The sequence below is a fragment of the Phytophthora sojae genome (genome assembly GCF_000149755.1).
Source record: "Phytophthora sojae unplaced genomic scaffold PHYSOscaffold_13, whole genome shotgun sequence".
Classification (NCBI taxonomy): Eukaryota; Oomycota; class Peronosporomycetes; order Peronosporales; family Peronosporaceae; genus Phytophthora; species Phytophthora sojae.
The window spans coordinates 1,605,340-1,632,701 of NW_009258127.1; the positions used below are offsets into that span (position 1 = coordinate 1,605,340).

The following is a 27,362-nucleotide window of genomic DNA, read 5'->3' on the forward strand; positions in this document are numbered from 1 at the left end:
ATGTCCGCGGACCCCCTGCCGGAGGCAGTCACCGTTACGGTGTTCATGGAGGGCCTCAGCACTGGCGTTGCCAGGACGGAGGTGTTCCGAACCCACCCGAGCTCTTTTGAAGAGGCTGTGAGCGTCGCATTGAATGCGGAGCACAACTTTAAGTCGTCGAGACTTGGGTGAAATGCGTCTTACGCTAGCGGGTCGAGTGGTCCGGAACCCATGGACCTCAGCTATGCTGAAGACGAAGAAGCCGAGCTTCGTGGTGCTGAGCAGCGTCGCGGTATCCGCAGATGCTTCATCTGTGGTGACACCCGTCACCTTCGTGCTGGGTGTCCGCTGCGCCATCAGCGCCAGGCTTCGTCAAGCCACTCTTCGAGTTCGAGCCAGGGCTCTGGTTTGTCTCGGGGAAACGAGAAGTCCCAGTAGGCGCGGGGCGGCCTACTGGGGAAGAACTAAGTTCTATTGAGCCTCGGCGAGGTGGAGGTCGACAGGACTTAGCCCCGAAGAGAGCCGTACTCTCTAACACGGAACGTCTATGCAAGCCGGGCTTGCTAGTTGTCCAAGCTTGGGTGAAGGGCTTCACGAAGCCATGGACGATTTTGATCGATTCGGGAGCGTCGGGTAACTACGCCCGACGTTCTACGATGGACGGAAGTCAGTTTATGCTGGGGCGCTGGTAGCGCGCGGGATTGACGACGGGCACTCGTGTCACGGTGACTAAGGTCCCTGTGGACCTGGGCGTGAAGGTTTTGGATTTCGACAGCGTGGAACGCGGTCTGGTCGTAGACCTCGATTCGAGATATAATCTCATCCTTGGTATGGCGTGGCTGGAACGCCACGAGCCTTGGATCGATTGGAGGTCGAAGACCCTTGGTGCTACGCACTTCTCTCCTGGCGGAGCATTGGCGAGTCATGAACCCACCTCTGCTAGGAAGCAGAAGCGCTTCTGGCGCGAGCACTGGACCGAGTCGGTCAATGTGCTGGACATCGGAGTCTCCAAGTTGGTGGACACTGAGTGTGTCGAGAACGAGCGTTCCGAGCGTGGCTCGCGGACGGCAGGTGGAGCGGCACGAATTCGGCTGAGCGGGTGTGCATCTGAGGGCGACGCCCTGCTGCGTGCCAGCGACGGCGCGGTCGGCGGGATGCCGAAGAACAAGGGGCTTTGCCCGAATGAAGATTGTGGAGTGGCACGTAATCCACTGAGTGGAGGTTGCGGATCGTGCAGCTCTTCGCTGAGTATCGGTAAAGACACTGGAGCTCCCCTGGAGCTGAACGAGGTGGTGATACCTGGCGTCAAGACGCACGCGAAATCACGGAGCTCTTCAGGGCGGACGGTGTCCATGAAGAGGAGGCAGCGCCGCAAAGCGCTGGCCGCGAGACGCAAGGCGTCTGCGATCTCACGAGTCGAGAAGGGCGTGTCGAGCGGTGAGGCTCCACGCGAGAGCGAACAGCTCTATACACTCGTGAATGGAGTGACGGGCGACGTCGACGGAGGTATCAACCTCGACGACTTGCCCTCACTGTCTGCTCTCCTGGAGCTGGACGAGATGTCCTCGACCGAGTTCGGCGAAGCCTTGAAGGCTGGAGACTTGGCTGAGGTAGTGGTCATACGACTCGAAGAAGAGTTGAACTCGTCCTCGCTTCTGGATGAAGCTGTTCTGGAAGACACAAAGAAGGCGCTGAATGCGCGGAGCGGATCGGCGATCCTGAAGAACCCGTCGGATCCCCTGTATCAAGTGGTAAAGGATTACCAGGACGTGGTCTCGAAGGAGCCGCCCTCGGGGCTACCTCCGGATCGAGCTGTTCGACACGAAATCGATCTCGTTCCGGGAACGAAGTACTGCGTGACGAGGCAGTGGCCCTTGCCGAAGGAGCAGTGTGACGTCATTGACGCGTTCTTCCGTGCGAAGCACGAGGCGGGCATGGTGCGTGAGAGTAAGTCTCCACACTCTACGCCGACGTTCTGTGTCAGAAAGCCGAATGGCAAGTGGCGTATCGTGCATGTTTTCAACAAGCTGAATGCCGCTACCATTCCGGCGCAGACGCCGATTCCTCGGAAGGATGTTCTTCAGAACAACATGACAGGATGTACGATGTACAGTGCGCTCGACTTGGTCGATGGATATTACCAATTGCTCATGAGGACGAGCGACATTCCTCTCACTGCGGTGAGTACTCGGAGCGGCATGCTCTGGGAGTGGTTGGTGATGCCCCAAGGGCTTTCGAACGCGCCAGCGACGTTTAATCGTCTTGTGACGCAGCTCTTCAGGCCCCATCGGGCATACGCGCAAACGTACTTCGATGACATCTTTGTCCACAGTCGTGCGGAGCACGGAAAGACTGATATGGAGAACCATGTGGAGCACCTGCGTGCTGTGCTCGAATGCATGCGTCAAAACAAGTTGTACGCCAACATTGACAAATGCATCTTCGGAGCGGAAGAGATCCCCTTCTTAGGGTGCTTCATCGGGAAGCGTGGCCTGAGGGCCGACCCGGTCAAGGTCAAGGCCATTGTTGACTGGCCGGTTCCCAAGAACCAGAAGGATCTTCGCAAGTGGCTTGGCATGGCCAATTACTTGCACAAGTACAGCGAGAACTACGCTGAGATGGCTCGGCCACTCTCCAATCTCCTGAAGAAGGATGCGGAGTGGTGTTGGGACACCGAGCATCAAGATGTGTTTGCGGCAATTAAGGACAGTCTCCTTCATGCGCCTATTCTGGCTTTGACAGACCCCGCTCGTCCGTTTAGTGTCGTCTGTGACGCCTCGGACTTTGCCATCGGCTGTGCACTGCTGCAAGCAGACGCCGAGGGGCGCGAGCGCGTGGTGGCGTTCGAATCTCGCCAGCTGAAGGCTGCGGAGAAGAACTATCCTGTCCATGACAAAGAGCTACTTGCGATGAAGTATGCGCTCGTCAAGTTCAGGGTGCACCTGTTGGGCTCTCAGCCGTTCGTGATTTACACGGATCATGCGTCGTTACGCACTGCGACTCAGTCGCCTCACCTCTCGCAAAGGATGGCCCGTTGGCTGTCCTTCTTCGCGGAGTACAACTTCGAGGTGAAGCACAAACCTGGCAGGCAGAATGTCCTTGCGGACGCGCTGTCGCGCAGACCGGATTATGAGCTGGCTCATGTAACGACCGTGACTTCGTCATTACCGGATTTGATCCGAACGGCTTATGCCAAGGACGACACTTGTGTCGCGTTGCTAAAGGCTCTGGGGAGCAAGGAGTTTCAAGACTCGGACATGGAATTGTTAGCGCGGCTGCGCCCGCGGCTACATCGTTATTCCCTCGATGGAGGCCTGCTGTTCTACAACACTGGCCCCGAGGATACGCCCCGCGTGGTCATCCCTCATGATGAGGATCTGAAGTACCGCATCCTCTATGAGGCACATGACACGCCGCTGGCCGGCCATCTTGGCCGTGAGAAGACCTACAGCTCGGTGAGCACCCACTACTGGTGGCCGAAGCTGTACAAGTGGACGAGCACTTATGTGCGCACGTGCGAGACGTGTCAGAGAGTGAAGTCGTCACCTCATGCCGCAGCGCCGTTGGCGAGTTTGCCTGTCCCTTCGAGCTGCTGGCAATCCATGAGTATGGACTTTGTGTTTGGCCTGCCGGTGGACGCGGCGGGCACAGGAGTCGTGGTCTTCGTGGATCGACTGAGCAAGATGGCTCACATTGCGGCTGTGCCGGACACCATCGATGGTAAAGGTACAGCAACGCTGTTCTTGGACCGAGTGTTTCGACAACACGGACTCCCTGAGTCGATTGTCTCGGACCGAGACCCCCGCTTCACGGGTAACTTCTGGAGCGCGGTCTTTGCACTGCTTGGCACCAAGCTGGACATGTCCACGGCGGACATCCGCAGACCGAGGGTCAGACCGAGCGCGTAAATCGCGTCGTCGAGGACATGCTCCGCAGCATTTGCGCCGAGACGCCGAAGCGCTGGAGCTCCATGCTGCCACTCGTTGAGTTTGCGTTGAACAACGCCGTGCACGCCTCGACAGGCTACACGCCGTTCTACGCGAACAGCTTGTCTCATCCCCGCGTCCCGCTGACGCCGCCACGTGGTGGCCTCGGGCTTGGTGGGGGAGGAGAAGCCGATTTAGCTGATCGGCTAGCCGATGTCAGTCCGGCTACTGTTCGTAAACAGATTGGCGCTTTCTTGTCGACGCGTCTGAATGTCTTACGACATGTGCGTGACGCAATGGCTGGGAGCCAAGACAAGCAAAAGGAACATGCAGATGCCAGGGGCAGAGGCAATGTTGAAAGTTATGAGGTCGGGGACCTGGTGTTGCTTAATGCTAAGAACCTACCACACATGCAGTGTCTGCCGTCTTCAAGACGAAGTTGCGCCCGCGCTTCATCGGACCTTTCAAGGTTGTGGCCAAGAAGGGCCTTGCGTACACGCTCAATCTTCCGAAGAAGATGCGGACGCACCCCGTCTTCTACGTGGGCTTGCTCAAGCCGTACCAGGACCCGATGCAGGTGCAGATGGAGGCACCGAGGGGGACGAGGTCACAGGCGCGGAAGCCGCGGTCGTCGAGGACGCGGCCATCCACGTGGGCACCGCAGGCACAGGCGGAAGAATCGGCGCCGGAGGTGCCGCGGGCACAGCGAGAGCCGCAGGCGCAGCAGTCGGAGCCTGCATGCGGGTCAGGAGGTCGAGCTGACCCTGAAGCACAGCCTGCTGACGCTGTAGCTCCCCGAGCTCCCGGCCACGCTGCTCATCGCGATCGCGATAGTATCGCACCCAGTCCTCCAGGGCCCCAAGGCGGTCCCAGACCTCTCGAGGCACCTCGATCCATTGCGTCCCCTCGGCGAGCTGGTCGAGTTCGATGGCAGTCCGGCCCAGACGCGCATCAACGTCATGGATATGATCCCGAAGGCGACCCGCCTGTTGCCGCACCTCCAAGAGCTCATCTTGAGTCGCAAAGGGCCCCACAGCGGCCTCCACCGGCTCTGCTCGGTGAGCATGGGAATCTACATTACCATGTGGGGCGCCTCCTGGCGAAGCGGCGGTGCCGGGGTCAAAACCAGTATCTGGTGAAATGGCGAGGGTACCCTCACTCCGAGAACTCATGGGAGTTTGAGGTGCCCCTCCGCCAAGACTGCCCAGACGTCGTGGACGCTTTTGATCGGCTTGATCGCCAGCGCCCCGAGGGCTCAAGGCCGGCACGCCGGTCGTCCCGCGCTTCCCGGCAATAAGCTGGGGAGCTGCTGGGTCAGCCACATTGCTCCGAGGCTGACCCTGAGCCACAGCGCTCACTCCCTCGCGGGAAGGAGCGGCTGGAGTGCTCGAAGGAGCGAAGCGCGCAGCGCTAAACTGGGTCTGCGCCAGGGCGAGTGCCGAGAGGCTGCGCTTGGCTCGAACCTTTGCGGAATCGAAGCGGAGCTTGCGTTCAATGCGAACATCCACTTCACTGAAGCTGGCTCGGAGTGCGTCCATGGAGCTGAGCTTTCGGCTGTGCTCGGCCCAAGACTCGAACTGAGCTTCGTACTCAATTGAGTCTCCCCCCGGGCTAAGTACCACCGGGTACGTCCGCATGGCGGGCACGGACTTCTGCTGGGCTTGCAGCCGCAGCCTCTCGCGACACTCGTAGACTGTGGAGTGAGAAGCCGCTCTCGCAGAGACGTACGCAGTGCGAGATCCTCCGGAGTACGGGCCGCGGGCCCAATGGCGTGCAGCGTGAAAGACTGCTGGAACGCCTGGCGACAAGCCTCCGCGGGGTCGCGAGGCCGGAAGCCGTAGTCGGCAGCGCTGGGGTTCAGCAGAGGCCGCAGTTCGGGGCGCTGGGAGCGCGTGGGAGCCATCTGCGCCGCAACCTGCTCGGACTGAGCTTCGTCCAAAGGGTTGGAGATGACGGGGCCCAGCGGCACACCCTCACCACGAGGTGGCGAATACCGTGGCTCCGTGAGCGCGCGCAGCTCGTAGAGGCCGGAAGAGCGTTCGGGGAACGGCTTCGGAGTGCGCAGCGGTGGCCGCGGCTCCTCCCTCGATGGCGCAGTGCGCTCAGTGGCGAGACGGCTCGGGGAGCGCACAGGAGACGTGTGCGCGGAGCGCCCTTGATCGCGACGGCTCGGAGAGCCAACTGGGGCCGGCGAGCCTTCTTCACGGCGTGTCGACGGTGTGGGCGAAGCGTCGCTGCGGCTCGGGGAGCGTCGCGTGAGTGGGGACGCATCTCCTCGGTTCGGAGAACCCTCCATGGACTTGTCCACCTCGCCCTCTTCACCAAAGAGTTCCCTAGGATTCATGATCTGACGGGTTGGTGCTCGAGGAGAGCTGGGGCTTGCGCGCTGCGAGCTGCGCTTCAGGCGTTGCGCCGCGAAGTACTCGGACACCGAGAGCCTGGAAGGCGTCAAGGGTGTGCGCGCGGGCGCTGGCGTTCGCGGAGGTGCGGAGGCACGCAGTGCAGCAGCACGAGAGGAGCGAGGCTCCGAGGCGGATCTCGCGAAAGGCTGTCTGCGGTCGAAAGACCAAAAGGCTTTATGACTTGAAGTCATGTGAGGGCGCGTTGCGCCGAGAAGTTCTCAGAGAAGTCAACGCGATGTGGATTGACTCGTTTGAGCAGGAGGCTTGACGGAACAAGACCCGGAGGTTTGCCGTTAAGCGTGAACACCCGTGTCCACGGTTTGGTGGGGGAGGGTGTAACGGGGTTACACGAGAGTTACCCGAAGGGTTATGAAGTGGATACACAATGTCTAACCTAAATCAGTAGGAGAATCAGTACATGGCTTCAGAGCCACTGATTATGCATATGACTAGGGTTCACTATGCTAGATAGTGAACCGGATACATTTACACCGTAGGCGGCTTGGCCGCGCTAAAGGAAAATACATTCAGTTTTGAGATTCACACAGTTGAGAGTTAAGGGTTGACTCTTGGGGTCCGTAAGGTGTACGGACTCGTACGTTCTGGTATTAGAACGGGCTATCTTAAGCTGAGACTCTGTGAGTCTGTCAAGCTTCCTCTGACGCTAAAGCTACGGCAGCCCCGCTGCAGCCCGCCAGTACCAGCTCCACTGGGACCTCGACGCCGCCGTTGATGTCACCGCAGCGCGGCCTTCGCGTGCCAAAGGAGGTTTCAAACCCTCCGCCTGTGAATACCATATTCTCTGCGTACTGTAACTTACGTGTTCGTGTTTTCTGTATAGATGCCGAAGCAGACTGGAAGCACTAACTACAAGCTCTCTGCAGTGCGTCGGCTCCTGGCGCTCGTCGAGCACTACCTGCCGCTCGGCGAGGACGAGTGGGAGCGACTTGCCGTTGCTTACAACTCCAACCGAGGGCGTGGTGTCGCTGAGCGCGACTATGAAAGTCTGCGCCATAAGTTCAAGGTGATCTACGGAGCACGGAAGCCTACCGGTGTAGCTGACATGCCGCCGCACGTGAAGCAGGCGAAGCTGCTTAAACAGGCCATCGACGCCAAGGCCAGTGTGGTCGACATGGACGATGGCGCTGATGTCGACAATGAAGTTGAGGAAGAGGGCGAGAATGAGGAGGAGTAGGAGGAGTATGAAGCTGACTTGTGCTTCGACTTCGACGGCGATGAGGGGCTCGATGACAACTCGCGCGCGAGCGACGACGCCGACACGAGCGAGAGAGCCTCCACCAGCGACTGCATGCATTCGGGCGAGACGCAGACATCGGCCGGGGACAACACCAACATGAACAACGGCGACTTCTCGGAGTTGCTGCCCTCGACCGGTGTTTGCGAGGGGTTGGAGGCTTTGCTACGCCGCGGCCGTCTCCGCCGGCTGCGCAGCCGACGCAGAGAAAGTTGCGATCTTCTACAACAAAGAAGACGGGTCGAGGCCCGAGTGCGATGGGGGTGGCGGCCGCTGCCGCGTCCACAGTAACCACAGACGGTGCTAATGTGGCGAGCGCTTCTCAACCAGCCACCGCTGGACGTTCGCAAGGCAAGAAGCCACTGAAGCAGAAGCGCTACGCGACTTCCTCCAACAGACTTGGTGGTATCAACTTGGCTGAGCTCCGCGATACCGTGGGACGCAAGCGTGCTGCGGATGAGGACGAAGAGCTGGCTGAGGCTAGCTACGCCAAAGTAAAGCGCGTGAAGGCTGTGAGGGCGACGACAGAGCTGAAGAAGCGCTTGTCCTACCTGGAGAGCAGCTCCAGCAAGATGGGGGGCACCATGTTCGAGATGCTGCTCATGATGCGTGAGGAAAACGAGCGCAAGGCGGAACTTCGCCGTGCTGACGAAGAGCAGCGCCGTCGCGATGAGCAGGCGGCCCGCGAGGCACGCTACCTCGCTGACAAAGCAGAGGCCGAAGAGCGTAGCCGACTTGAGAAGCAGGAGGCGGTGTAGCGTCGCCGTCAGGAGAAGCAGAAGGCGGAGGAGCGCGCCCGTCGTGACAAGGAGGACGCTCGTGCGCGCACTCAAGAGCTGTTGCTCATCCTGGGCGCGCTAACGAAGAAGGAATGAGCTGTGAGTGCCCTTGCGCGGTGAAGGCAACAGCGAGGAAGATCTAAGGAGGGAGGAAGTGCATTTAGTAGCGTAACATCTCAATACAGCCCTATATAGCGATGATCAAACACAAGCAACACAGTCCATTTACGAGCTCGAATCTCGTGCTGTATTTGTTAGCAGTCCCACCGATGCCTTCAACGATAGCTGTGCAGTACGATAACTATGAAATTAACTACGAAGCTTTCTATTGAACCAGCTTTACGCAAAAGCAATCATAGAGATTCGAACATGTCTTGGTTTGGCATCTCCATGACGCCCGGAACGTGGTCTCGATCTCGGAGATGCCGACCGTGCGAACTCTGTAGTTCGCCATCCTGAATAGGTTGTTGAGTCGCATTCCTTGTAGATCCGGGTCGTAGGGCAGCGGCAAATTGAGGCGATTGTAAACTTTCCGGACACTGCCCATTCCCCATTCGGCAGCCTGCGAATGGAGGTGATCGCATTGTGCAGTGTGCGTGCGGCGCTGCAGAGGCAAGGCTCAATGCACTCGACGTCCCCGTCCTTCAAGGGGGTCAGGATCCTCCCTGTCATGGCTGTAGAGCAGGGAAATGCAGAGCCCGACACTACATTCATGCGTTCGTCGGGGCACAACTGGGGGTCCGTGAGCTTGTTGCGGAACTCCAAGGACGTGTCCGAGTCGTTCCACGACCCCGGACAGTTGTGCTTCGACCAAATGATGCAGCTGTCAGCGGCAAAACAAATCGTGCCGGTCACGAAGGCCGAGTGTAGCCAGCCATTATACATGGCATTTTGTAGGTCAGCGTTAGAGGGCTGCTGGACCTGTGCACTCACATCACAATCGAATTCAGTTAGTTGAGATATCCTAAAAGCCGTTACTACCAATATCATATACAGTACACGTACACGTAAGTTTTTACCGTCGATGAACCCGAACGTGTGGGTCAGCAGCGGTTCGCGCTTGTTGACCATGCGTGCCAGCTCCGCCTGACGCAAGGGCGAGGGCCAGGAGATGCGTGCAGGTGCGTAGCCAGTCAGCACTAGCGACAGCGTTCGTGATAGAGTGCTCGGCGGCACCCCGAACATGATGCACAGCGAGCTCTGATCCATAGAGCCCACGTAGAAGCTCAGTACGAGCCTCAGCACCTGGTGTAGGTAGCGCAGCTTTGGGGGGCGGCCTCGGGATGACGGAGGAGGGAGGTCGTAGAAGCTAGCAAACCTAGACAGCAACTGATGAAAAGCCCATCTACAGACATGGAGGCTATAGTGTTAGCGCAGGAAACCGCGTCAAAATGATAATTACACTTTACCTGGTTAAACTCGTTGCGTTCAGAAAATTCACATCAGAGCCGTGCATGTAGAGGGTCATCCATGCGGACTCACACGGTGCATCGAGACACCGTGTAGTCAGGTAATGACGCGTGTGCATGGCGATGCGCCATTCCTCCTCCAGCATCAGCTGGTGGACGTCGCGGTGAGCGTCGCGCACGCGCTCGTTGTGCGCCTTGAAGGCCTCGCACAGGAGCAGCAGCATGCCTTCGTCTTCCTCGAGCATCGCGCTCGCAGGAAACTCGCAGGGGGGATCGCGCCTGCGTAGGAGGGATCTCGAAGGGAAATGGCGACCTTCAAGCCAAACTTCAAGCCGAACTGGATAGATTCAGCTGTACTGCTGTCCCGTTCGAAATGTCCTATGTTGTGCAAGATGAGGCGATATCTTTCTAATATGAGACCGTTTGTATCGACCAGAGATTCGTCGTTAATATATTTGTGGTGGACAGAATTTAGGATATGTTGACATACTTGGCGATAAGTCCTGTCATATCTGCTGCATCTATGTTGGGTTATTTCTCTATTTTTGGTAGGCGTCCAATATAAAAACATCAAGTAGCATATTTTTGTAAGTATGAGAACTGTTATTTGTGTTTTATGCTTTGACTTCCCCTAAGGTAATATTCTGAACTAGGAATCTGCCAACGGCTGGTTGGCGGGATTGCGCTAACATGCAAGACTCTCATTGGCTAAAATATGCTGCTTTTGACCAATAGGAATCCTAAATGTGTATGGATCATCCGTCATGGTGGTCGTAAATGTATGTAGCCGTCGTTGTACCTTACACCAAGGTCGAGGAAGTGTTCAGGCATCTAACAAACATCGCGTCTGTTAGAGTGACAAAGGCTGTTGCCACTTGTGCGTGTAACCCCGTTACGCCATCCCCCCGTTAAGGTTAGACGTGCCGGTCTCGGCGCGTCAACCACCATTGACAGTTCGGTCAATGCATCACGTTGAAGAGAGCGTGCTCGTTCCATAACGAGCACGTCTAAGTTGACGACCGCTGGCGCAGTAGCGGAGAACCTGTAACAGGATTATACGCACAAGTGACTACAGTCACTTGTAACTCAAACAGACACGACGTCTGTTAGAAGTTCGAAAGACTTTCTCGACCTTGGTGTAGACACACCAAAGGCTACATACATTTACGATCACCACGACGGGTGGTCCATAGAGACTGAGGATTCCTGCAGCGGCGCTGCCGTAGCTTTAGCGTCAGAGGAAGCTTGACAGACTCACAGAGTCTCAGCTTAAGATAGCCCGTTCTAATACCAGAACGTACGAGTCCGTACACCTTACGGACCCCAAGAGTCAACCCTTAACTCTCAACTGTGTGAATCTCAAAACTGAATGTATTTCCCTTTAGCGCGGCCAAGCCGCCTACGGAGTAAATGTATCCGGTTCACTATCTAGCATAGTGAACCCTAGTCATATGCATAATCAGTGGCTCTGAAGCCATGTACTGATTCTCCTACTGATTTAGGTTAGACATTGTGTATCCACTTCATAACCCTTCGGGTAACTCTCGTGTAACCCCGTTACACCCTCCCCCACCAAACCGTGGACACGGGTGTTCACGCTTAACGGCAAACCTCCGGGTCTTGTTCCGTCAAGCCTCCTGCTCAAACGAGTCAATCCACATCGCGTGGACTTCTCTGAGAACTTCTCGGCGCAACGCGCCCTCACATGACTTCAAGTCATAAAGCCTTTTGGTCTTTCGACCGCAGACAGCCTTTCGCGAGATCCGCCTCGGAGCCTCGCTCCTCTCGTGCTGCTGCACTGCGTGCCTCCGCACCTCCGCGAACGCCAGCGCCCGCGCGCACACCCTTGACGCCTTCCAGGCTCTCGGTGTCCGAGTACTTCGCGGCGCAACGCCTGAAGCGCAGCTCGCAGCGCGCAAGCCCCAGCTCTCCTCGAGCACCAACCCGTCAGATCATGAATCCTAGGGAACTCTTTGGTGAAGAGGGCGAGGTGGACAAGTCCATGGAGGGTTCTCCGAACCGAGGAGATGCGTCCCCACTCACGCGACGCTCCCCGAGCCGCAGCGACGCTTCGCCCACACCGTCGACACGCCGTGAAGAAGGCTCGCCGGCCCCAGTTGGCTCTCCGAGCCGTCGCGATCAAGGGCGCTCCGCGCACACATCTCCTGTGCGCTCCCCGAGCCGTCTCGCCACTGAGCGCACTGCGCCATCGAGGGAGGAGCCGCGGCCACCGCTGCGCACTCCGAAGCCGTTCCCCGAACGCTCTTCCGGCCTCTACGAGCTGCGCGCGCTCACGGAGCCACGGTATTCGCCACCTCGTGGTGAGGGTGTGCCGCTGGGCCCCGTCATCTCCAACCCTTTGGACGAAGCTCAGTCCGAGCAGGTTGCGGCGCAGATGGCTCCCACGCGCTCCCAGCGCCCCGAACTGCGGCCTCTGCTGAACCCCAGCGCTGCCGACTACGGCTTCCGGCCTCGCGACCCCGCGGAGGCTTGTCGCCAGGCGTTCCAGCAGTCTTTCACGCTGCACGCCATTGGGCCCGCGGCCCGTACTCCGGAGGAGCTCGCACTGCGTACGTCTCTGCGAGAGCGGCTCCTCACTCCACAGTCTACGACTGTGTCGTATAAGAAAACACGATTTAACGAGTCCCCGTCCCTCTAGCCAAGGCTTTGGGACGAGCCCTTCCAACAACACGCTTCCCTCCTAAAAGGTCGGCGCTTATTGTTGGGATTAAATCGGAAGACCAGACCCGTTCCCTTACACCGGGCTGGAATGTGCCTTATGCGAGTCGTCGGTCAGGTAGGTAGAGCCCGTAAATCAAATATAAGAGCACCCTTAGCCACGAGCTACGACTAGGATGCAATGTACACACGCGCTTTCACGCTTAACCCACTGTGGTCCCTCAGAAGGAAGGGTACCAGGCCAATCGAGGCCTCGGACAGGGGCGCCGGGGCGAAGCCTCGGCTGGAAGTCAAATATTTTGGGGGACACCCAGACAAACGTACAACTGTACAAGGAGGTCTCTAATACCTCAAACACTCGGCCACTACTCACTCTTGGCCTTTCCAGGGATGAACACTCGGCCAATGTACCTTATGCTCACCGGCAGGCATACCCCGCGTCGGCCGAGCGTATCCAGACTCTACAGCTAAGCTAAGACTTACCGGTAGACGGACTTGACCCTTGTGTGGCTTCGGGGGGAAATTCTGCTCTGATTTAGTGATTAGAGGTTGTGAGGCCTTCCCTTTAACTAATCCCTAATGTCTATACAAATATCAAGTATCAACCGAGCCTTCGAGCCGGACCGACGACTCGACGACTCCTCGGCTAGGACCGGATTCATAATGAGAGGCAAATCTTGTACCCACTATGACTAATTGGAGGGCTCACCGGGGATCTATTATGACCCGCTGTGCCTGGTCACTAAATGGCTGTCCAACTGTCACTCTAGTGCGGGGAAGGAGAGTAACCAATCAGAGTGCTCGGCTGGTTGTCACTCGAAGGTTCAAGACCGTTAGGCCTCGGCGCGGGGCTGTTCTCCCGCCGGCACTTCTCGATACCACAGCAGCCCTCACCGCGGCCCGACCCAGCCTACTGGAGTGTCGTGGTGCACGCCGTCCCTGCTTCCATGCCGCGCGCGCTGAGTGCTCTGGACGAGGCGCAAGCTGCTGCCCTCCGCGCCGTCGGCTCTGATTCCTCGGTAAGTCCATATCTTTGGTGAAGTCTGTTCGTCATCGCGCCGCAGCTTCCGTCGCTAACCTTTTTTCTCTTGTCGCGTGCAGCCGCCTGCTGGGCCACGCTCATCTGCTGACGGGAACGGCTCTTCTGCGCCTCCACCCGAGGGCTCGGCGTCTCCTCTCGAGGGCTCGGCGGTGCCAATTTCCGCCTCTGCTTCGGCAAGCGGGGCACCCCGTGCAGCGTCTGTGGCTGCTCAAGTGCCCGGCGTTTCTGGCGCATCTTCGTCGCCACCTCCCGTTGCAGCTGGTGCTGGCGGGGCGTCGGGTGAGCGCCAGGACTCGGTCGAGGTTGATGCTGCCCGTGTTTCTGTCGACTCCGGTCTCTCCGAGCCTTCGATGTCGAGCCCTCGTGAGCGGTCGTCACCAACTCCCACGAAGCCGGGGGAAGGTGGACGTGGGGTGTCGGCTCGCTCAGATGAAGGTGTTCCATCTTCTCCTCCTCAGTCTCCGTCGAGTGTGCGGTCCGATGACTCGGTCGACCCTGTGTCTGGTCCATCCCAGTTTTGCCAATCAGCTTACACGGAAGCCCACGAGCCCGTTTCGCCCGAGCCCTCGTCGTCGGCTCCCGGTGACGCCCCCGAGTCTTCGCCTCTCGCGCCGATTCCTTGGTCGCTTGGGGTAGCACTCGAGGACCTGATCGAAGCAAACGTCGCTCGCACCGTGCGCCGCATCGAGTCTCGGTTGGAGGATCATCTGGACCAACGGTTGGCAGACCCCGGCCAGCTCATGATCGGCCTCGTCAGGTTCCCGCCGCTGCGAGTCGGCTACGACCTCGACCAGCGTTTAACCGATGCCCGAAGTCTCAGCGATGTCGTCCGAGCAGTCTCGCCAGACGTTTGCCGCGTCCCCTCGGCTGGGATCAAGAGGTTGAAGCCCTACGCCAGGAGGTCCGTCGTCTGGAGGAAGCCGCGGCTCGTAGTGAGCGCAGGCTCAACAGCGAGAACGACATCCGTCTCCGCACGGAGCGGCTGTGTACCCAGGCGTCGGCTGAGCGAGGGCAGTTGGCTACGGTTGCCCAGGCTCTTCGCGATGAGCGGGACTCCATTAGCCGACAACTCGCTACGGCCAACCGAGCCGTCGCTCAGAGCGTTGAGGTGATCGACCACCTGAAGGCCCAAGTTTCGAAGCGCGACTCTTCGCTTACGAGCCTCCACGCCGTCATCAAGAAGGACTGCTAAAGCTTTCGTGAAGGGCTGTCCCGCTACTCTGACACCCTGAAGAAGTTCCACGCGTATCTCCAGCAGTCGAACGATCAACGCTTCATCCTGGCGAACCTTGACCTCGGCGACGACTCGTTATTGCCTCCCATTGTGATGGATTTCCTCCGAGACTTCGCCGCCATGGATTTCGAGCTTTCGGCTGCGACTGCTCCGCTGAAGCGCCCGCGCGAGGCTTCAGCACCAGCGGTTGTCCGCCCATCTTCCAAGGCCAAGGACCAGGACCAGGACCAGACGAGTCCTGACTCAGATCGAGACGAGGACTTCGGAGACGTCGGCCTCTTCTCGGAGGGCTCGGATGATGACGAGCCTTTGGTGCCATCGTCGAAGCGTCGGAAGAAGCTGACCGGGCCGACTCCTGCTGCCGTCGCGCCGTCCACTGTCCCTCGGAAGCCTGCTCCTTCGAATCTGAACTCTCGGCTCGGCCGTCCCTCGAAGCCTCCTGTAAAGAGGAGCGCGCCCACCTGCTGGCAGTCGGCCACTACGTCTTCCTGATGCTTCGGCCACGTCGGTGGAACAGGCAACTATTTCGGGTCGAACGCTCGCCTCATCGGCAGCCACTTCTGAGCTCGGGACCGAGGCTTCGGTTTCCCGCCCTCTAGTCGCGCCGTCGTCTCTGCATCCTTCGGACGCCTCCACCTTCGCCGGCTCGCCTGTCCAATTCGTCTGCAGTACCCTCAGACCGAGCACGGGGAGCAGAGCACGTCGTGAACTCTTCGGTGCTGAACTACAACTCCCCTTACGAGGCTTCGGTTGTTATTCAGCCTCGCAAGGATGGCCGGTCAGTTCGTTCTGCGTCCACTGTGGCTTCTCTCCAGTCCAAGGTCGCGGTGGAGAGTGAGAACGCCCCTGACGACGTGGTCCTGGGTCTCGACGAGCCGTCGGTTCGGTGCCCTGCCGAGGTGGATCTCACTCGCGAAGTGGAGAGCTCGGTCTCGGTAGGGACTCTCACTCCTGCGTCTTCGCGTGCTGGATCGAGTCGTACCCCAAGAAGGTGTCGGCTAAAGGAGCTAAGATACAGCTCCGTCAGCGTTCACAAGCCCGGCCCCTTCCGGTTGCCCCAGTCGTGCCGTCTTCTCGTCCGAGGGCTGAGCCTGTGCAGCCGAGGGTTGGTCTCGTTCCAGTCCGTCAGACTACTGCTCAAGCGTGCCGTGCTGAAGCCTCGTCTCGTCAGGCTGCGTCGACCGCTCGCCGCGACCAGGTTCTTCGCGGCGGTAAATATGACTGGTCACTCCTGTCGCCTCCGTTTGCGAGTCCTGGAGCAGAGGAGTGCTGGCGGGAGATCCTGGAAACTCGAACCGTCCCGCCGGTTCCAACGTCTGCCCAAGTCGAGTGTTCGGTTGAAGGGATCCAAGCTTTCAGCGACTGGACGAATCCTGATCACCCCTTCTGGCGGTTCATCGAGAGTCTCCCAGCCGAGCCGTGCTTGTTCGACGTCACCGACTTCCTTCCTGACGTTCCTATCTCCATTCGTGCGACTGGAATCGCGTTGCTCACGAAGCTGTGGCGTCCGTTTTGTTGCCGAGCAGGGGGTTCAACCGAAAGTCACGATCTGGCCTTTGCGTTGTACGAGCGTGCGCACTTGGTATCTCCGGCGGCCGTAGAGATATGGCTCGACCGTCTATGTCCAAGGCTCGGAGAGGATTCCGAAGCGTACCTAGCCATCAAGGAGGCGTGGCTCAAGTACTCGGCTGAGCGCAACGCTCGGTCCGATCGCCTCCGCATTCCAAACGAGGTGCCGACTCTTCGTTCGCCCGAGCGCTCGGACGATGCTGCTTCTCCTGAGTTGAGCCTCGTTCCAATAACTCCGGCTGGATCAGACGAGCCCGAGCTCAGCTCCGGCGAAGAGGACAACCAGATCGAGGGCTCGGTTGAGGAGTCGACATCTCCGCCGGGTCTCCAGCGCCCGGCCGCTGCCTCTGGCCACCTCCAAGTGCTCGCTCACGCCGCTTCCGCGTCGAAGCCATAGGCTCGCTTTCTCCTCTTCGTTTCTTCTGCCCGGCCTGAACGTAGTCTTCTCGATGCATTGTAGTGTTTCTCAGTCTGTTGGCGTCGTCAGATTTCTAATTTCAAATTCAAACAGCATCTCCATGCCTCCACTTGAGTAGTTCGTAGGATCCATCCGAGAGTTCGTGCAATATGCATACATGTAGTAAATGTTGCTGCAGTAGTTCTTTTCGTCTGCTGAGGCGGGCTGCATCGCCCCGCCGGCAGTTCATCATGTTGCGCCAGTCGCATCTAGTGCTCGTCTGCGACTTGGACCGTCTGCAAACGACGATCGCTGCGCTTAGCGCGCAAGTAATCGTACAGCATCCCTCCGCACGACAGGTTGGACGCGGACTCCCACGTGGGTTCATCATAACCAACCCATTTCACTTGGAACTCTCTGACCGCGCGTTCAGTGCCCGTCGAGAGCGGCGTTCGATCATCCAGAATAGCCTCCACCTCGTACTCACCAGTGAGGTGGTCCGATTCAAAGCTGTCTTCGGGTAGAAGCTCTTCATCGAAGTCTAGTCTCGTCTCATCCGTGACGTCAGTTACCAACCGAGTCTTCGGTCGGTCTCCAAACTCGTTCACTTTCTTTAGTCGAGATATGGACGACTGGGTAGAATCTATACCCACTCCGGTCTGGTAGAGCCAGCTCATACGCGTACTCGTCCACCTTCTTCTTGATTTTTAAGGGGCCATGCCAGCGATGCGCCAACTTCTTCGTCAGCCCCGGTTTCACACGCTCCATGTAGATCCAGGCACGATCGCCCGGCTCAAAGAGCGACTTCGAGGTTTCGGTCGACGAGTCATCGGTCGGGTCCATCGTTTCAGTGTTTTCACCTGAAGGTTCGGTTCGGTCAGACGTCGGTAGAGATTCTCGTTCGCGTCGACTCAGGGTCTCGTTGTGCTTCTCGGCTCGATTGGCTTTCTCTGTCGCCTGGTACTCTTTGGCCATCTCCAACGCGATCTCCTGTTGCCGATTGGCTTCTCGTCTCCAAGCTAAGGCGTCGGTTTGGCGACCGCGGCCTCGTTTCAGTGACGAAGACATAGCTCTAAGTGTCGTCCGCGCATCCCAGCCGTGTACAAGGTAGAACGGCGTGTCCTTGCGCGTGGCGTCCTGCGAGTTGTTGATAGCAAAGATCAGCTTCTCCACGATCTCATCCCAGTCGTGTTGGAGCGGGTCTTCCGCGTACACTCAGACGGACTGTATGACAGTCTTAACCGAGCGTTCCTGCTGGCCGTTGGCTTGTGGCCGATAGCTCAGGGTGGTCCGAGACCTCGATTGCATCATTTCCGTAAACGCTAGGAAGACTTCGCCAATGAAGCGAGGGTCTCTGTCATGTCGGATGAGGGTAGGAGCACCGAAGCTTCGGTAGACGCACTCTTCGAAAGCTTGCGCGACGCATAGGGCTGAGGTGTCGGCCATGGCCTTACCCATTACAAACCCCGTGAATGCACACTGGAACAGCAGCAGCGCCGTGTTCCCTCGCCGAGTCCTCGGCAGGGGAATGACGAAATCCATCGAGACTATCTGCAACGGCCTTTCTGCTAAGATGTTGCCCGGCGAGTATCCGCGAAGTTGCGGACGGCTCTTACTTGAGCTACAGTCTGGGCACGAGCGTACGTGTCTTTCGACGTCCGCAAACAACCCAATCCAGTAGTAGTCAGCTTTCACTCGGTGGTACGTTCGGGTGATGCCCTGATGGCCTCCCTCCAGCGAGTCGTGGCAGCTTTGTAGCACCTCCTGTACCATCGTGGTTGGTACCACCAGCCGCAATGTTGACTCCTCGGGCCGGTCACGACCTGACCGACGGTTCGAACCGAGGAAATACAATAGTCCGTCCTCACTCAGCACAAACTTATCGGACATCTTCCAGGCCTCTCGCGCTGTTTTGTAACCAAGTCTCGCTTCTTCGCCTTTCAATACCGTCTTGAGGTTCGACCACCGAAGTTCCTCGTCCTGAGCCGCGCCGATACGCCGACGGCGTTCCTCCTACACTACCACAGGGTCAATATCCTCAGCGCTCGGTTCGTGAACTACCGTTGCGTCAAGTCTCGGTTGCGTTGGTTGATCCGAGGGTCCAGCATCGTCGTCTTGGTCGGGGTCTGCATCCGGGCTACATTCTTCCTGGTTCACCACTTGTTCTTCGTCTGCAAAGCGGACCCGCCTCTCTCGTTCTCTCGCTTGTCGCCTGGTCACTACCGATACATATGACGGTTCTCGCACGAAATCGAAAAACTTCTTACGGCGGGTCGTATCCGATGCGTCCAGTGCTCGGATCGAGTTCACCACACGTGGGCCTCTTCCTTCGACCTTTCTGCTGACGAGGCTTGTCTGGTGGCGAAGTCTCGGTTGGCGGTTCGTAGATAACCTCTTGGATGCGGTTCAGCTGGGCCAGCTCTTCAATCCGAGTCTTGTCGTTCACAGTCACCGAACCCCTTTTTTTCGAAAGTCTCACTCGCTAAAGAGTCTGCTGCGGCGTTGAACTCGCGGACAACGTGCAGGTACTTCACGGACCGAAACTTCGACCTCAGTTCTTTGTGTCGGCTGAGTTGTGCCATCAGTGTTCCCTTACGACATGCGATCACCCCTAGGGATTGCTGGATTGCGAGTCTCGAGTCTCCGACGATAACCAACTCCTCAGCCCCAGTTGCTAAGGTTGCGGTCATGCCGTTGTTCATACCCGAGTACTCGGCCAGGTTCACTGTCGTTGCCTCGAGATAAGCACTCGCAGCGATCACTATTGACCAATCCGGCAATTTCCACAGAATCCATGCACAACTCCCGTAGCCCCCATGCTTCTCAGTCTTAGCAGAGTCATCGAAAGAGAGCACATAGCCACAGTAGTCACGAGGCAGTCGTGCGTACAGCAGATGCGGATCCATCCGAACACTCGGTGAGTCACGTGTCGGTGGAGTCACTGGTGCCAACGAGCCCTCGTGGTCGACGAAACTTGTGATCGACGACTGCAAAGGCACAATCCTTCTCCTTAACGCGCGTAACGACCAAGTGCCACGGAGACAGCAGCACCGCAAACTGGGTCGCACGTCCGAACAGAGACTTCGACTTGTGAACCCATTCGAGCGTCGAAAACCGCGTATAGACGTGGATGGTCCGACCTGTGAGCTGTGTGTAACACACCTTCAATAACTGCAGCAGCGCCAGGACCTCCTTCTCGGCTGGGTGATAGTTCATTTCGGCGTCCTTGAGGACTCGGCCACAGAACCGCACCGGGTGCATCATTCCGTCGTGCTCTTGCATGAGCGTTGTGCCCAGGGCCCACTCGTTCGCGAACAGCATCACATGGATAGCGCGGTCGCTGTCGAAGTATCGCAGTATCTGTGCGTCCGCAACCTTCTGTTGAAGTGCAGCAAAGCTTCGTCTCGCGGCCGAGAGGTCGCTTCCGGCTGAAAAGTCTTCGTTCTTGAGCTGGTAGAGCGCGGCACCGTACACTGCAAAGTCCTGGATGAACCGACTGTAGTAGTTGAGTGAGCCCAAGAATGCTTGAACACCCTTCTTCGACCGTGGGAACGAGAGCTCGGTCAGAGCCTTCAGTTTCTTCGGGTCTGCTTGGATGCCATTGCGTGTTACCACGTGGGACAGGAAATCCACCCTCGGTCGCACGAAGATGCTCTTGGTGAAGCTCACACTAATACGGCACTCCTCGAACCGCGCCAAGAGTCGGTCCAACGTCCATCGAACGACTCACCCCCGAAACAGATATCGTCCACGAAGGATCGTCGCTCGAATACGGGTACCAACGAGGATCTATCAGGCTCCCCATCGGCAAACATGTCGGCGAGAGGACTGTTGATCAACTCTGACACAGCGTTCCCACACGACCAGCTCCAAGCCCCGCCTCGAACTTGGTGGGCGAGGGCTCGGTCCGAGACTTCGGTGCAACCGACGGTTCGGCCCGGTCTCGAGTGGACTCCTGGTCATGCGGCTCTGCTTGCTCCATCAGTGTTGCAAAGTGGCTCCATCCACCTTTCGGCTGGACGAAGCCCCACAGCGCGTTGTCTAGCATTCTCTGATATATCATGGGCGCATTCTTGAGCCCGAATGGCATCCGGAGCCACTCGAAATGGCCCAAGGCGCACACAAACGCAGAGATCTGACGTGCTCGCTGCGTCGTCATGATCGCCCAAAACCCACTCGCAGCGTCAAGCGAGCAGTACCACAAATACTTCTCCAGATCGGTGAGCAGGTCATCGACCAGAGGCATCGCATACTCCATGATTGCGGTGATGGCGTTCACCATCTTGTAATCGATGCACAGTCGGATATCGCGCCATTCTTTTTCAGCACAATGACAATCGGGGACGACCACGGACTGCTCGAAAACGCAATCAGACCCGCCTTCAGCAACCCTCGGAGCAACTCATAGAGCTTCTTGATGTGTCGGACGGGAATCCTTCGAGCCCTCTGTTTGATCGGGGCGTGTCCTTGTACATCGATGTCACACACCACCCTATATGCTGGTGGTGGCAGTGCATTACCACTGGAGATCAGAATTTTCTCGTGCTTCCGGAGTACCTTAACCACGCGGTCCTGGCGGCCGCAACTCAAGTCCGGGTGCCGTACATTCGCAGCCGAATAGTCCAGCTCCGTAACCGAGGCTTCGGTCAGATCAGGCAGGAAGGCTAGTTCGTGAGCATAATCCTCTAAGTTAATGTCGTTCGCCTGGTGTTCCGACGCAAAGTCCTTCTCAGCACCGTCATCTGCTTCTGCCGTCAGCGTGGTCGCGACCGAGACGTAGGTACGCTCCAGAAGCAGCATCGGATCGTCGGCTCCAGCCGAATCTTCATCCTGGTACGAGTGCTCCGATTCATCATCATCACCGCCATTGTCATCACTTCCTAGCGTGCCATCTGATTCCAGGCTGGACTCTGAACACGCCTCCGCGTCGCCAGACTCGCCTGTACCGTCTCGGTGGGTGGCCTCGTCCGTCACCCCAGACGTGACTTCGGTTCACGCGTGCTCAAGCTCTGCGGCTCCGGAAAGGAGCGCTGCCGGATCATCCATCACCCACTGGCGAGCCGTCAGCAGCGAGTTGCTCTCTCGCTTCACGCTTCGCGAGTTCGCGTTCCCATCGTTCGGCGCAACTCAAATTGAGCCTTCGGTCGGACGAGTCGTCGGCTGGACGGACCATCACCCCAGTTGGCGGAGTGTAAGTTGGCCGATCCACAGCCGGCGGTTGCGACGCCAGCCACTTCGAATACGCCTCGCACTCGCGCGCAAAGACAACTTCGTCGCGGCTGCTCTCGTAGGCAAGCTTCTGCCAGTCTTCGTATCGGGCCGAGTTGAGTCGAACATAGCCGTCGTTTCTCGGAAGATCACCAATCGGTACCCATAGCAACACTGGAGTGTGTGCGTGACACGTCGTCGGACGGTCAGACACATTAGTCAACCGAACCCTCTCGACCTTGCCCCGCCGAAACTTCGTCACCGTCGGCAGCAGAAACTTCGTGCGACGTACCCACACTTCGTGTGTATCAAGAGGTGGTTGGCGTCGCTGTACTCGGTATTCCACAAACTCTTGGCTCTGGACGGGCAAGTCCTCGGACGGTCCACCATTAACATGCGGACCGAAGCCTTGGTCGTCCGGCGCACATAGAGTCTTAATGAGCGGGATGCTGACCTCGTCCGGCAACCTCGCGATTGCATGGGACAGGTCCAAACGTACTCCGGCCGGGATCATAAAATCGGTGCCGAGGACTACATCCACTCCGGCGCCATGATCCATGATCCACAACTCAAACTCGTACACACTTACCCAGCCGAGGGTTACCTTGACGAGGGCTCGTCTCTCCGTAGCCATGGTTCCCTTCGTAAACCCTTGGATTTCCATACAGCGGCCGTGTCCCTGAATGTCACGCAACCGCAACTGCTTCGCAAACTTCTCCGAAATCACACTCACGTTTGCTCCCGTATCCAACAGAAGCCTCGCTATCGTGTCGTTGACCGCACCCTTGACCAGAGCTCTCATCCGTGCTCTCTTGTTGAACTTCTGTGCGGACCACCACCCCAGCCTCTCGCCTGGGAGTAACTTGGTCACTCCACTGGGCGTTCGGCCAGGGCGTTCACTCTCCACCGCGCTTGAGACCCAGGCCTCGGTTGCATCTCCATCTTCATCTCCTTCATTCTTTCCACAATTTTCACCTCCACCGAGGGTTTCCCCTCTCTCCTTTTCAATTTCAGTCATTTTCACATGTTCCTTGACCTTGTCGTTCGGCCGTTTGCTTGTTCCCACAAACGCGTAGACGCAGTCTGCATCGGTCGCGGGATCAGCTAACTGTGGCAGCCCGATTGGGACCAACCCAGTTTCAGTTGGCGGGCTGCCTAGTTTAAATTGCCACCGAAGACTAGACTTTGGAGCTCGGGAGAGAGGTCCTTCTTCTCAACCTTCATCCGAAGGTACGAGGTGAGGGCTTGGAGTGCTTCACACTTGCCGATGTCGTGGACTTGTTGACACAGTCTGCAGCGTCGGTAGCAGTAGAGTGCCGAATGTCCGGCACCACCACATGCTGCGCAGGGTCCGTACTGACGCGGGCGACCATCGCGGTTGTCTCGGCTGAAGTGTCGGTTGGATCGGTCGAAGCCTCGGCCGGGTTCCCCACCCCTGCCTTGACGTTGGTCGGACCGGGCGTAGGTTCCTTCAGCTGCAGCACGCCTCTCCTGCTCATTCGCCGCTGCGACATGGCTTCCTTCTTCATCCGAGGTGTCGACGTCACTGTAGTCACTGAAGCCTCGGTCGCCCTCGAAGTATCGGCTGCCACTGGACTCACTTCGACTGTCGTTGCGCGACTGCCCGCGGGGATCCGGGCGATCAGATCGACCACTCTTCGTCCCACGGACCCGCAACTCAGCCACCAAGTCGGAAAGCGACGCCTCGGCCAGCGACACACGTGGGGCATAGCGCGAGTCCTCACGACGGCGTCCGAGGTCTCGGTCACGGCGCTCGTAACGTTCAGGGCGGCTATTGTCGCGCGCCTGTTCGCTCTGACGCTCGTCCCGTCTGCGAGAATGTTCGCGTCCACGTGACTGATGAGACGAGGCATGCGACGAGGCATCCCTGCCGTGTCCACGTTCCTCCGACTTGAGGATGTCGTTAACCATGTCTTCAAGCTCATGGATGTCCGTGACTCGAACGTGGCAAAGCCGCCGCTCGAGTCCTCGGTCACCACACGTCTCGAGGAAATGTTGCACATGATCCTTCGCGTCGCGTCCGCCCTTCTCGAACTGAAGGCCAGCGTTGCGAGCGTAGCCATTCAGCCGATTTAGGTAGTCGCACAGATGTTCCAAACCGTCACGTCGCGCCGAGTAGTAGCGAGCCTTCGCAGACTGGCTGAACTGCGTGCAGTAATACTTGATGAAAGCATCACTGAGCAGCTTCCACCAACGCTTCGTCTTCTTGGGGAGCTGACGGTACCAGTGCAAAGCACCGTCCCGAAGGCTCAGTTCGAAAGCCATGCACCACTCGTTGGGCGGAGTGTGCGTCCCCTTCATCTCGTAGACGAAGGCTCGGAGCCACTGCATGGAGTTCTCGCTCCGATTGCGGGCACCAGAGAAATTCTTGATCTGGGCGAGGGGTCGGTGAGTCGCGACCTCGATCCGAGGGGTCGACTTCAGACGCTCCATCTCGCTCACTTCGCCCACCTGACGGGCTAACTCGTCGCTAGAAATGTCAAAGCCTCCGTCGTAGTCAGGCGCACCGTCGTCATCATCGCTCGACGAAGAGTCGTCGCGCGGTGTGAACCTACGGCTCGATCGTCTTGAGCCACTTCGGTTGGAGCTCCGTTCGGCTCGCGTACCCTCGGTTTCACGAGCGATGCGCTCGGTTCGGGTAGCCGACCGAGGGGTCACCATATGCGAATCCTGAAAGTAGGGCGTGCCTTCGGCTTTGACAGAGAATACTCCATCCGTAGTCTGGCGTCTGCTCGAACGTTCGGTCGTCTTCTTCGGAGTCTGCGGGAGCGGGATCTTCGAGGGATCGGTTGGCCCCTTCGCCGGACGGGCGCTTGGCAGACGTCCCAGAGTGAGGTCCGTCTCGCCAAAGCTTAGGCGAAGCTTCCTCTTCTACTTATGCAACTCCTTGCCGGCGATAGCTGGCGGCCAGTCCTTGATCGAGGTCTCGGACGGGCGAGTCATCGGCTCGAAACCCATGGCTCGGAGGAGTGACACCGTGTCTTCGACCACCTGAGTGGTGGAACTCGACTCCACGGGGTGCTGCAACTCCTCCTTCAGCTCCGTCCACGTCGCCTGGCGCACACCCTCTGGATTGAACTGACGGATCCACTCACTCGTCTCCATCATCTGCTCGAGCACTCGGCCGAGCACCTTGTTCGCAGCTGGGGTGCTGCTGTTCATCGCAGGCCGGTTTCCCTGAGACTCGCGATGATCCTTAGTAACCTGCACCAGAGCCCTCGAAGTCAAGGTCTCGGTGCCATCCTCGGAGTCATCGTCTGCAAAGTCCGGCCGCGCCACTTCATCAAATTCGGAGACGAGGTTTCGGCTGAGGGAGCGTGAACCCCCACTGCGTCCAGCCGACACCATCGCTTCCTCCTGGTCTTCGTACTCATCCGCAATCGCGGGAGTCTTCTCTTCCAGGTCGTCGTAGTTCATCATCATGTCATCGTTGGCGTCCGAATCCTCGTCAACCGACTCTTCGAAACGGACCGACCCTTCGGAGATTGTCGACAGCCGAGACGTCATGTCACTCGCGATCGTCGACAAGCCTTCGGTCGATCCCCGTCCCAATTTGCCGGCGTAGCTGGCACCGCTGACTTGGATCTTTCACCATCTTGTTCTTGTTCTTCTTGTTTCTTCTTTTCTTCTCTTCTTCTTCTCTTCCTCTCAATGCTCGTTTGGGACAATACCAACACAGACCGCAACACACAGTATGGTCACACCAGTCCCGGGTCGCGGCACCAGTTGTCGTATAGGAAAACACGATTTAACGAGTCCCCGTCCCTCTAGCCAAGGCTTTGGGACGAGCCCTTCCAACAACACGCTTCCCTCCTAAAAGGTCGGCGCTTATTGTTGGGATTAAATCGGAAGACCAGACCCGTTCCCTTACACCGGGCTGGAATGTGCCTTATGCGAGTCGTCGGTCAGGTAGGTAGAGCCCGTAAATCAAATATAAGAGCACCCTTAGCCACGAGCTACGACTAGGATGCAATGTACACACGCGCTTTCACGCTTAACCCACTGTGGTCCCTCAGAAGGAAGGGTACCAGGCCAATCGAGGCCTCGGACAGGGGCGCCGGGGCGAAGCCTCGGCTGGAAGTCAAATATTTTGGGGGACACCCAGACAAACGTACAACTGTACAAGGAGGTCTCTAATACCTCAAACACTCGGCCACTACTCACTCTTGGCCTTTCCAGGGATGAACACTCGGCCAATGTACCTTATGCTCACCGGCAGGCATACCCCGCGTCGGCCGAGCGTATCCAGACTCTACAGCTAAGCTAAGACTTACCGGTAGACGGACTTGATCCTTGTGTGGCTTCGGGGGGGAATTCTGCTCTGATTTAGTGATTAGAGGCTGTGAGGCCTTCCCTATAACTAATCCCTAATGTCTATACAAATGTCGAGTATCAACCGAGCCTTCGAGCCGGACCGACGACTCGACGACTCCTCGGCTAGGACCGGATTCATAATGAGAGGCAAATCTTGTACCCACTATGACTAATTGGAGGGCTCACCGGGGATCTATTATGACCCGCTGTGCCTGGTCACTAAATGGCTGTCCAACTGTCACTCTAGTGCGGGGAAGGAGAGTAACCAATCAGAGTGCTCGGCTGGTTGTCACTCGAAGGTTCAAGACCGTTAGGCCTCGGCGCGGGCTGTTCTCGGTCATTTCCCGATATCACAATTGTCGCGGAGTGCTGCGGCTGCAAGCCCAGCAGAAGTCCGTGCCCGCCATGCGGACGTACCCGGTGGTACTTAGCCCGGGGGAAGACTCAATTGAGTACGAAGCTCAGTTCGAGTCTTGGGCCGAGCACAGCCGAAAGCTCAGCTCCATGGACGCACTCCGAGCCAGCTTCAGTGAAGTGGATGTTCGCATTGAACGCAAGCTCTGCTTCGATTTCGCAAAGGTTCGAGCCAAGCGCAGCCTCTCGGCACTCGCCCAGGCGCAGACCCAGTTTAGCGCTGCGCGCTTCGCTCCTTCGAGCACTCCAGCTGCTCCTTCCAGCGAGGGAGTGAGCGCTGTGGCTCAGGGTCAGCCTCGGAGCAATGTGGCTGACCCAGCAGCTCCCCAGCTTATTGCCGGGAAGCGCGGGACGACCGGCGTGCCGGCCTTGAGCCCTCGGGGCGCTGGCGATCAAGCCGATCAAAAGCGTCCACGACGTCTGGGCAGTCTTGGCGGAGGGGCACCTCAAACTCCCATGAGTTCTCGGGGTGAGGATACCTCGCCATTTCACCAGATACTGGTTTTGACCCCGGCACCGGCGTTTCGCCAGGAGGCGCCCCACATGGTAATGTAGATTCCCATGCTCATCGAGCAGAGCCGGTGGAGGCCGCTGTGGGGCCCTTTGCGACTCAAGATGAGCTCTTGGACACGCGGCAGCAGGCGGGTCGCCTTCGGGATCACATCCATGACGTTGATGCGCGTCTGGGCCGGACTGCCATCGAACTCGACCAGCTCGCCGAGCGGACGCAATGG

At 58.2% G+C, this 27,362-nt stretch overlaps 4 protein-coding genes across 4 annotated transcripts; 2 read left to right on the plus strand and 2 right to left on the minus strand.

Moving 5' to 3' along the window:
- Positions 1 to 7,148: 7,148 nt before the first annotated feature.
- Positions 7,149 to 7,502, plus strand: PHYSODRAFT_530395 (hypothetical protein; the record flags this gene model as incomplete). The annotated part of the gene is made up of 1 exon (XM_009539582.1): positions 7,149 to 7,502. One exon carries the CDS (start codon positions 7,149 to 7,151, stop codon positions 7,500 to 7,502), a length of 354 nt encoding a protein of 117 aa, XP_009537877.1.
- A 1,164-nt stretch (positions 7,503 to 8,666) lies between these two features.
- On the minus strand, positions 8,667 to 8,888 carry PHYSODRAFT_530641 (hypothetical protein; the record flags this gene model as incomplete). Its single annotated transcript, XM_009539583.1, has 1 exon — positions 8,667 to 8,888. The coding sequence occupies one exon, from the start codon at positions 8,886 to 8,888 to the stop codon at positions 8,667 to 8,669; it is 222 nt and encodes a 73-aa protein (XP_009537878.1).
- Positions 8,889 to 9,746: 858 nt separating this feature from the next.
- Positions 9,747 to 9,974, minus strand: PHYSODRAFT_530469 (hypothetical protein; the record flags this gene model as incomplete). Its single annotated transcript, XM_009539584.1, has 1 exon — positions 9,747 to 9,974. One exon carries the CDS (start codon positions 9,972 to 9,974, stop codon positions 9,747 to 9,749), a length of 228 nt encoding a protein of 75 aa, XP_009537879.1.
- A 2,036-nt stretch (positions 9,975 to 12,010) lies between these two features.
- Positions 12,011 to 26,814, plus strand: PHYSODRAFT_368201 (hypothetical protein; the record flags this gene model as incomplete). Its single annotated transcript, XM_009539585.1, has 3 exons — positions 12,011 to 12,364; positions 21,606 to 21,624; positions 26,582 to 26,814. Coding segments are annotated over 3 exons (606 nt in total), but the record flags the coding sequence as incomplete, so codon positions are not given.
- Positions 26,815 to 27,362: the final 548 nt, after the last annotated feature.